The following is a 9,735-nucleotide window of genomic DNA, read 5'->3' as shown; positions in this document are numbered from 1 at the left end:
CTCCCTATGCACCTCACAAGACCTTGCTTCAAAGCTCCTTCCCTATATCAAAGGAACCTCGTTAAGAAATAACAACCCAAGGAAAAGAACCTCTTGTCGGCGTTGGTTAATACATTCCTGTCATCTCGAGGCTTGGGAAACTGAGGCATGGGAGTGTCAAGTTCCTGTCCAATGTGGACTGTAACAGAGCAAAACCCTACTTAAGGAAGGTGGAGAGGATAGTGAGAAGAGAGAGGGGGAAAGGACTCTTCCGTACCTAGACACGGAACCAGACCAGAATCTGAGCATGCGTTCTGTGCTGGTTACAGATTTCGCTTTGTCACCTCGACACAAGCCAAGGTTATCTCAGTGGAGAGAATGCCTCCATCAGATTGTCTGGGGGCTCCTCCTCCTCCTCTTCCTACTCCTCCTCCTCTTCCTACTCCTCCTCCTCTTCCTACTCCTCCTCCCCCTCCTCCTCACCGTCATCATCGACTGATATGACTGAGAGCCCAATACTTTGGGTGTTGTCACCACTGGTCAGTTGGTCCCGGGTATTTTAAGAAAGCAGGCTGAACAAGCCATAAAGAGAAAGCCAGTAAGCAGCACTCGTCCATAACCTCTGCTTCAGTTCCTGCCTCCAGGTTCCTGCCTTGCGTTTCTGCCCTGACTTCCTTCGTGATGGACTGTGGTATAGACGTGTGAGCCAAATAAACTTTCCTCCCCCAAGCTGCTATGGTCATGGTGTTTGATCAAAGCAAGAGAAACTTAACTAAGACCTTCCTAAATCCCTCACCCCCCACTCGATTCCCATCAGGCCACACTCCCGTTCTGCAAATGCGTCTCAACTATGCACGCTTTCCATCAAATAGCATTGAAACACAACTCTGTATGGCTTATATGGTTTCTCTTAACTGCCTGTCTTGTGCTACAGGGGATCAACCATGAACCTGGCAATGGGTAAAGAAATCCCCACTCCTGTGCTCATCACTACCTGACTGGCAGCCGCTGTGGCCTAAATGTGTGGGGATGAGAGCGTTTGCTCACACGCATCCGGTTCCTGGTCTCATAGAAAGGTCTGAAGGTTGACACGACATGGGGTTCCTATTATCTGTTCCCTTCCACAGCTGCTCTGTTGCCTCCTGGACTAAATGCTCTGTGTCACCGTGACAGAGCTCATCGCACCAAGAGGTTCTTTTCCCAACATTGGCTTGCTTTGTAAAGTTGATGTTCTTGTTGGATATGTGCACAAAAGAAGAAAGACAGACAGATAGACGGACAGAAAAGAAAGAAAAGAAGAAGGAAGAAAGAAAGAAAGAAAGAAAGAAAGAAAGAAAGAAAGGAAAGAAGAAAGAAAAAGAAAGGAAGGAAGGAAGAAAAGAAAGAAGGAAGGGAGGAAAACAGACAGATCTTAGTTTTGCTGCAGCCTATTGTATATTAGGCATCTGAAAGGGGATTCCCCGAATCACACCAAAACCACTTCTGGAAGGAAGATGAGAGTGGGAACACTGGCACAAGAATTGAAGGACACAATTTTAAGTTACATAAGAGTGTTTACTCATGGTTCCTTTTAATTCTAGGCACTATTTCTTGAATAGCTACAGTTTCCATAAAATGTGCTCTTTTCCCTTACAGCATGGAGATTGAACCCAGGAACTTGCAGGAGCCAATCAAGGACTCTACAACTGAACTACATCTCCAGCCTTTGAATCAGCACTATTTTGATACTAAAATTAATTTTTAAAAATGTAAACCAAAAGCGTTTATATGTTCAGATGAAGTAATCTGAACTGATATTCCTACAAAGTATTTGTACCTTTCCCCTGAAAACCATCACATAACAGGTTATATTTTAGGGGACACCCCATGACTCTTACCACCCAACTGTTTGTGGAAGAAAGTCTGGAGTTGCTGCCATGCATCCAACTGGGCCACAGAGTGAGGCTTAGGCTCCCCTCCAAAGGTGATGTTAGCACCCACCAGGAGGTGCATGCCAGCGCTGCACAGTGGGAAGTAAGGGGGCTCGATATAGTGCCCTGCTTCTGGGTAGCAGATGATCTGGGGCTTCTCTTTCCCGTGGGCCTGCAAGCGTTTGGAGATCTCATTGGCATAGAACTCGCTCTTCCAGTTGTGGTCATCCTGACCAACGAGGAACAGGAAGGTCGTGTCAGACCTTTCCACAGGGATGAAGCTCTTCTTGTCTACCAGAGGGCTTTGCAAAGCATCTACAACATCCTTGAGGCCATCCTTGGTCATTTTGACCTGGTTTCTCAGGATAGTCACTGGGGGTATAGTCTCATCCTTGTAGCATATGGTGTTCCCAACAGCAGCCACAGAGCCATTGATGACAACAGCAGCGGTGATGCCCTTCAGGAAGGAGGCCATAGCAAGGCCAAGTTCACCCCCTTTGGAAATCCCAAGCAGCCCAATTCCTGGTCCTTTTACCTGAGAATGAAGCAAATAAAAAATGGAGGTTTAGTCCAGGAACAGTATTGAACAGTGAGTAGGCCCAGCCAGAAAGCCAAATAGACAGGAGCCAACATCTGCATTCTCTCTATTTTCAAAACCACCTTGGCGGAAAGAAACTACTCCAAAAAGAAATTAGCATTCCTCCCTGTGGCCACTGGACTACTGAGACAATGGACCCAAGAAACTAAGGAAAACAAACATTCCAGTGCCTGGATCTCTCCTTAGACAGGAGCACACCGTGGCCCTTCCATCCTGCCACACATCACTCGTGTTTTGTTTTCCACTTCTCCAAAGGACCCCACACACACATCCTCTCCTACCTCCTCAGCCTCTTGGGTCCCCACCCCCATGCGTGCCCCTCCCCCTCAGCCCTCCATACTGCAGTGAGAAAACAGAAGCTCCAGCAGGAATGCCTCATCCCCAGTCCACCTTTTCCCACAGCCGCTCAAACTCTCAGATTCCCCCATGATCTCAGCGGCCGCCCTCTGGTTGTGTCTGGGATGCTGTCCACTAATTTTCTCCAGGGATGGTGTCCCACACCTACTTCCGGCCCCCTCTCCTATAAACTTCTCTCTGCTGATCCTCCTTGGGTCTTCCCTGCTCTGGGCTCTTCTATTTTCTCACAGCCCTGGGTCCCCAGCTGTGCGAGCTAAAACTTTGTTCTCTGCCCTGGGTCCCTATAAAACCTGTGGGAAGATGCTACAGTGGCTGATTGTGTCAAATTGATACAAGCTTGAGTTATCAGAAAGGAAGGAGCTTCAACTGAGAAAAATCCCTCCATGAGATCCAGTTACAAGACCTTTTCTTAATTAGTGATCAATGGGGGAGGGCCCAGCCCATGGTGGGTGGTGCCATCCTTGGATGGTGGTCCTGCGTCCTATAAGAAAGCAGGTTGAGCAAGCTATGAGGAGAAAGATAGTAAGCAGCACCCCTCCATGGCCTCTGCATCCACTCTGCCTCCAGGTTCCTGCTGTGTTTGAGTTCCTGTCCTGACTTCTTTCAGTGATGAACAGCAATGTGGAAGTGTCAGCTGAATAGACACTTTCCTCCCCAGCTTGGCTTTTTGTTGTGTGTTTCATCACAGCCATAGTGACCCTGACTAAGACAGTGTTGTACTTCTCTTTTGTCCATTCCCTGCTTGGCGCCTTCTGGGAGGTTTGGGTTGGCACCGTACTCAAGGACTGCTTCTGTCCTGAGTCCCAGTGTCCTCAGGGCTATAAGCAAAAGGCCTTTTGGCTGACCTCTTATAGAAGCCAATCAATCATCAATCCCTTTCTTTCTCTTCCTCCTCCCTCATAGTCTCCCTCCCTGTCCCCTTCAGCAACAGTACCCCTGATCACTTTTAAAAGTCAATCCTCAGTAGAGTACAAATGATTCCATGATCAAATGATGTTTTAATTACCCTTCTATGAAAGCTTTGGTTCTAACACCAGGTAGACTGACCTGGGAAGGGAGTTTCAGTGAGGAACCTACCCTGAGTCAACCTAAGGACTTGCCTTTCAGGGAATTTTTTAATTTCACTAATTGAGGTGGGGATCTACAGCACGAGTGTAGGTGGCACTGTTTCTTGAGCCAAGCCTTAGGCTGTATAAAACCAGAGAGCTCAGTATTAGCATACTTGAATTCTCAGCTCTTCGAACCTGACCATGAATGTGACGTGATTCACACTCTGCCTCTGTGACTTCCTGGCTTCGCTGGAGTGTGAGCTAGAACTATGAGCTAAAGCAAGCCCTTTCCCCATAGGTTGCTTTTGTTGGGTGTGTTTTTTATCTTTAATCACAGCAACAAAAAGGAAACTAGGCTATCTACTTATCAAAGGAGAAGACAGACGTGTCAAAGTCGTGGAGTGGGAAACTGGCCAAAACAAACCTCGCACTTCAGACTTCTCTCTAGATGCATCCCACATGGCCTCCACTTCTCTAAGAGCACTGATGCTTCCAGATACATCAACTCCTGATTATAAAATTATAAAATAAACAAGGGTTGCCTGCCCAGCCTGTGCCATGCTGAACCTAGAAAGCTCAGAGCAGCCTGGTCTCCTGCTGTTGACTCTCAAGTCCCTCTTTCACACTTTACCCTGTGCTTCCCATAGGGACACAGGGACATGGGGACACAGACGGCAGAGAGCTGCTGAGCATATCATTTGAAAGAACACTGGCTGTCGATGGCCCTACCTCCTTCTTTCCATCTATTTGTATCAAACCCAGGGATCTCAAATCGGCCTGGGCTCTTTGGGAATTAGAGCGAGAGAGGCTGTTGTCAGTTTGCTTGTTCTGTGAAATGGAGCACACATGTGAGGCTTAGATAGGGGGCCAATGAAACTTGAGGGGATCTAACCTCAGGGTGGCCACGCAGGTAGTTCACGGCTTCTTCAAAGTACTCAATGCGTATGGTTTCCATGGTCTTGGGGAGGTCGTCGTAGTTGTAATAAGCCAGAGCCATGACGGCAAAACCCTTCCCAGCCAGCAGACTCGCCCGGTACTCCAGAAGGCCGCCTCCAACTCCAAAAAGGTCTATGATTCCAGGAAAGGGCCCAGGTTCTGGGGAAAAAGTAAAACTAAATATTACTAAGAACTCAACAGTGTCATCAAAGGCTTTCTTGTTTATGTGAGTATGACAAGGTTTAAACAGACAGTAAAACATGATGGAAGAGCTCCTTCAAGCATCTGGGGGATAGCCTGGGCTAAATCTGCATCCCCTTCCATACCTAAAACCTGAAAGCTCCATAAGTGTTTACAAAGACATTAAAGGGACATTTAGACATTAGGGAAAAAAATACGTGCCTAGCACGTGTGACCCGAACACACATACACAGACAAACAACCTTTATAATAACAACAATAAAAACACTGCCCTTTTCTGTCTCCCAAACCAAACAATGTCAACTGTCACCGAGGATGTGCAGCAACCAGAACTGTCACACGATGCTGTGTTGCATCCATAGGACGGTGCATTATGAAGAAACAGAGAGGCCTGATGGGTAGAAGACCTCATGAATCTCAAACGTACTCTGCCAAGTGGACGGACAGAGACTCAAAAGGCTGCATGCTTTTGTGTCCTAATGTTTCCCCCATTTGTATAAGGGAGGTTATCGTTCACATGTCCAAATTAAACGGTAACCCCACGTTATGGTTAATCATGATTTCAAGCTGGTTGGATTGAGAATCAGTAAGACACGTCCCTGGGCATTTCCAGAATGGATTAAATGAGGAGAAAAGACCCTCCCCCCAAGGTGGGCAGCACCTCCTACCCGCAGTCCGGATACCAAGCAGTCTGAGGGAAAAGCCTGGTTTGCCTGCTCTTCGTTTGCTGGTAAGTGCATCTACCCTGTGTGCTGCCATCTTGGCTGACACTGGGAACCCAGGTTTTGAGGCCTTCCAGCATGGCTCTCAGGAATTCTGCAGGCTTTCATGGTCACACTGGGATGGCGGAGGCATGCAGTGGGCTTGAGGAGCAATGATATGCTATCGGCCTCTCAAGTGCAAATGGCCTTTATTGGAGTACACAGCCCATAGCTAATCTAATAAAGCCCTTTGCACAATATACCGTCTGTCGATTCTATTCCCTGACTTAGGCTCTCAGCAAGCACTCCATAGGCGCTAAAAAGCCCCACTGTGGCCTGTTCTGCACCATTGTGGGTTTTATGTGCTGATGTCCCTTGGCAGCATGGCCTCTTACATGTACTCTTCACATTGTTTGTTTATAGCTACCAAGGCACTTTCTGTCAAGCCTGATGCCCTGAGTTCAATCTGCAGGACCCACATAGTGGAAGGAGAGAACTCAAGCAAACTGTACTCTGACCTCTGAACGTGTGCCCCACACACAGACTGAATAAATAGATATTTTAGCTTGCCTCCCTCATCTTACAGATGGGGGGGATCCACCCTCCCCCTCCACACACTTACACACATGCTGTGGGCATGGCCAGGTGATAAGCACTGTTTAAGTCTGTTAAAATTGATGTTACTATTAATAAGTTCCTTATATTGAGGAATATAAACTTGGTGTTCTCCTGGTGTCCATTTCCCATAAATGATCAACAATATCAGGGATAGGGGAATCTGATTCCCTAATCAACACCCATTGAGCTTTATTTTTTACATCTCGGCCACCAGGAACAAAAGGAATAATGGTCTAACAGGTAGCCTACCCTGCACCAGCAAGACTAGCCAGGTATCACTGCTCCTGAAGGTGTAGCTGTGGTCAGGGCCCTTTGAAACAACTTGTACCAGACCTTTTCTTGCAACCATTCCACTGCAGTGTGTGTTAGTGTGTGTGTAAGAGTGTGTGTGTGTTTGTGCGAGTCTGTATAAGAGTGTGAGTGTGTGTGTGAAAATATGTGTGTGAGTGTAAGAGTGTTTGTGAGCATGAGTGTGTGTGAGTGTGAGAGTATGTGTATGTGACTGTGTGTTTGTGTGTGTGTGAGAGTGTGTGTGTGAGTGTGTGTGTGTGCGAGTCTGTGTAAGAGTGTGAGTGTGAGTGTGTGTGAGAATATATGTGAGCATGAGTGTGTGTGAGTGTGTGTGAGTGTGAGAGTATGTGTGTGTGAGAGAGAGTGTGTGTGTGTGTGTGTGTGTGTGTGTGTGTGAGAGAGAGAGAGAGAGTGAGTGTGTGTGTGTGTGTGTGTGTGTGTGTGTGTGTGTTTGTGTTGGGAGGGAGGAGACACTTCCCCTGCTAATCTGGTTGTTGTACCTCGAGGTAAATCTGTGTTTGGTCTAAAACACATATCTCAGTGCTTGTGATTGGTACAAAGAGGCTAGGCTATAACTGATTAAATAAACTATGTAAGCAGGCTGTTCGGCAAGTCCTTGGGAGACACTCTTGGTAGTGCTTCCCCACCCCAGTACAGCAACATTAGGCCAAGGCTTCTCTTGATCCTCTTTTCTTGCCTGCTTTCAATGTAGGCTAAGCTGGTAGCAAAGACAACAGGGAGCAGAGAAGCAGAAAAGGCAGAGCAGTGGCTGTGAGCGCTGAGCACTTAGCAGACCAAGTCCTGAAGGCTAAGGTAGGCTGCTGCTCGCCCCTCAGCAGTCCCAGCAGTCCTGTGTGGTGGTGTGTGCCCAGCACCTGGCACCCAGTTCCTGAATGGATAGCTCAGCTTCCAAGCGGCTGGCACGTGTTTCAGCCTGCAATGCCTCCTCAGAGCATAGTCCTGGCAAAGTGCAGTCTTCCCAGGTTGCCACGGCAACAGGCACTGTGCTGTGAAAGAGTTCAGGCAGCTGGAGGAAGAAGCAACTGAACAACAGTTTAAGAGTAACCAGGGGAAGAAGAAGAGTGGGGATAAGGAGATGACAAGAGACAGCAGTGAGCCCAGGCTAAAGAAGAATAAAAGCTTGGCCCTCCCAGTGCTGACTCCAGACAGCTGTCAGTTCTGACGAGGTACACTGCCCAGAAGTGAAGGGACCTGATACCCAAGACCTACAGGACTGTGACACCAGAGGATGCCACCAATTTCTGCTCCTGTCCACTGCTGCAGCTCACCGGTATTGAATGCTAGGGGAATGGCCAGTGACTGCAGAGCCTGCCTCCCTGTGATTTCAGTTGGGTTGAGCACAAGACCCAGGCAGCTATGGGTCAATTACTCTGACTTCTAGAGATGCGACTCTATTATTCATCGGCTCCAATACTGGGAGTGTTTGCACTATTTTCAAGCATGTCTGGGGGCAGACATGTCACAAAAGGGCAGAATTACATATTCATCTACCTAGCTAAAAACTAATTGCTTCCCAGAATAACTGAAGGAAAGCTTCCTCTCTCTCTAGCTGTGTACTGAGCAACATTTCTCCAAGCAATTGACATTAGCTGGAAATGGCGGGCTTTGAAAGTTTTGTCACTCTTGAAAGCTGCACAACATATCCTGTAGTTTTGTTTTTTTGTTTTGTTTTGTTGTTGTTTTTTGCAGGATGCTTTTGCATTTGTCTTTGGTTACTAATGAGCCGAGACAGCAATCTCCTATTGCTGGTCTACAGAAAAAGGCCTCACTGTTCCTTTAACTGCTAGTCTTCGTAAATCTTAATGTAGTGCAGGAATGGAAAAAAAGATTGAAGAAGCAAAAAGGTCTCGTTTTGAAAAGGGGTTTTGCTGTGTTAACCAAACTGGCTTGGAGCTCCAAAGTCAAGATGCCTTTTGCTTTGGTGTCCCAACCTTCTGCACAGCTCAAAACAGATTAACATCTAAAAGAATATTTAAAGATTTGGAGACAGGGTTTCTTGGTGTAGTCCTGTTTGTCCCAGAATTCACTCTGTAGCTGTTCTGTGGACTAGAACTCAGAGATACGCCTGACTGCCTCCCCCAGTGCTGGGATCAAAGGTGTGCGGCACCACACCGGGTTTATAACCTCTAGTTTTCATTTTATTGTTTCAAGGGTCTTGTCCCTTTCCTTAAAACTTAAGGAAGTAACTTATCAGTGGGATTCTTCTTGTAACTTAGCAGTGGAAATGAAAGACCAGCTTCAGGGAGGGAAACAGCATCACCGTAGCAGGCCCCTTCCAGTCCAGTCCTGTCTCCTTCCCACTGAGTCCTAGATCATTGAGCTACCCTTTTCTTCTCTTAAAATCACAGGGGAACTTTGAGCAAAGGGACTGTAGGAGGCTGCTCACCTGGGGGCAGGAAGAGCGTGGCGCGCACCCGGCCCTCGCGCACGGGCACGCGCCGCACCCCGGGAGCCATGAAGTGACGCTCGTGCACCGCCCGCGCCAGCAGCCGCCCGCCGTCGGGCTCGTGTCCGTCCAGCACCTCCAGCTCCATCACGAAAGGCGTCTGCACGTCGCGCTTGACCAGACGCCAGAAAGGCCGCTCGGGCTCCATGGCCCAGATCAGCCCCATGGGCTCAAGACCCGTGAAGCTGCCGCCCAGAGCGGGCGCGCGCGCCAGGTCCAGCTCTCCGTGGGCATCGGCGCCATAGAGCGCGTGGGCTCGGAAGAGCGCGCCCTTCTCGTCGCGCAGGGCCGCGCGCAGCGTGACGGGCTGCTCCGGGGCCAGGCCACGAACGGTGATGCTCAGCGGCTCGTCCCAGCAGCTGCGGCCGGCCGGCTCCAGGCTCAGAGTCGCCTCCATCTCGAGCTGGACTAGAAGGAGGGTGGACTAGTGCTCCTGGAGTAGTAGTCGCGAGGCGGGACCACTCGCTGCAGTCCCATTGGTTGGCCTCCGACAGGCACATCCTAAGAGTTGTGAGACTTCTTTGTGCAAATCGTGGTTTCCCAATTGAAAGGAAGAATGTTTGCTAAAACATTCAAAGATTCAGCTGGACAAAGTGTATCTAAGTCGAAGCACAGTGACAGCCAAAGC

General features: G+C 48.6%; 1 protein-coding gene across 3 annotated transcripts; it reads right to left on the bottom strand.

Annotated features, from left to right (window-relative positions):
• Positions 1-1,512: 1,512 nt before the first annotated feature.
• Positions 1,513-9,508, bottom strand: LOC116905811 (acyl-coenzyme A thioesterase 1). 3 transcript variants are annotated; one of them, XM_032908781.1, is made up of 4 exons: positions 9,048-9,504; positions 4,786-4,988; positions 2,237-2,424; positions 1,513-2,124 (listed from the first exon to the last, which is right to left on the bottom strand). In XM_032908781.1, the coding sequence occupies exons 1-4, from the start codon at positions 9,502-9,504 to the stop codon at positions 1,779-1,781; spliced, it is 1,194 nt and encodes a 397-aa protein (XP_032764672.1). In that variant the 3' UTR covers positions 1,513-1,778. The 3 variants fall into 3 exon arrangements, with proteins under 3 accessions (XP_032764672.1, XP_032764670.1, XP_032764671.1); XM_032908779.1 differs by having other exon boundaries at positions 1,513-2,424; positions 9,048-9,508; XM_032908780.1 differs by having other exon boundaries at positions 1,513-2,424; positions 4,786-4,961.
• Between the last annotated feature and the right edge of the window lie 227 nt (positions 9,509-9,735).

Source organism: Rattus rattus, chromosome 7 (genome assembly GCF_011064425.1).
Source record: "Rattus rattus isolate New Zealand chromosome 7, Rrattus_CSIRO_v1, whole genome shotgun sequence".
In the NCBI taxonomy this organism is placed as follows: Eukaryota; Metazoa; Chordata; class Mammalia; order Rodentia; family Muridae; genus Rattus; species Rattus rattus.
The sequence above is the reverse complement of the archived record's forward strand: the minus strand, read 5'-3'. Positions and strand labels throughout refer to the sequence as shown.

Coding starts and splice junctions, on each gene's coding strand:
- LOC116905811 (XM_032908779.1), bottom strand. CDS start 9,504: ATGGAGGCGACTCTGAGCCTGGAGCCGGCCGGCCGCAGCTGCTGGGAC. Junction 4,989..9,047: donor CACGCTCTTCCTGCCCCCAG/GTGAGCAGCCTC, acceptor CTTTTTCCCCAG/AACCTGGGCCCTTTCCTGGA. Junction 2,425..4,785: donor ACCTGCGTGGCCACCCTGAG/GTTAGATCCCCT, acceptor CTTCATTCTCAG/GTAAAAGGACCAGGAATTGG.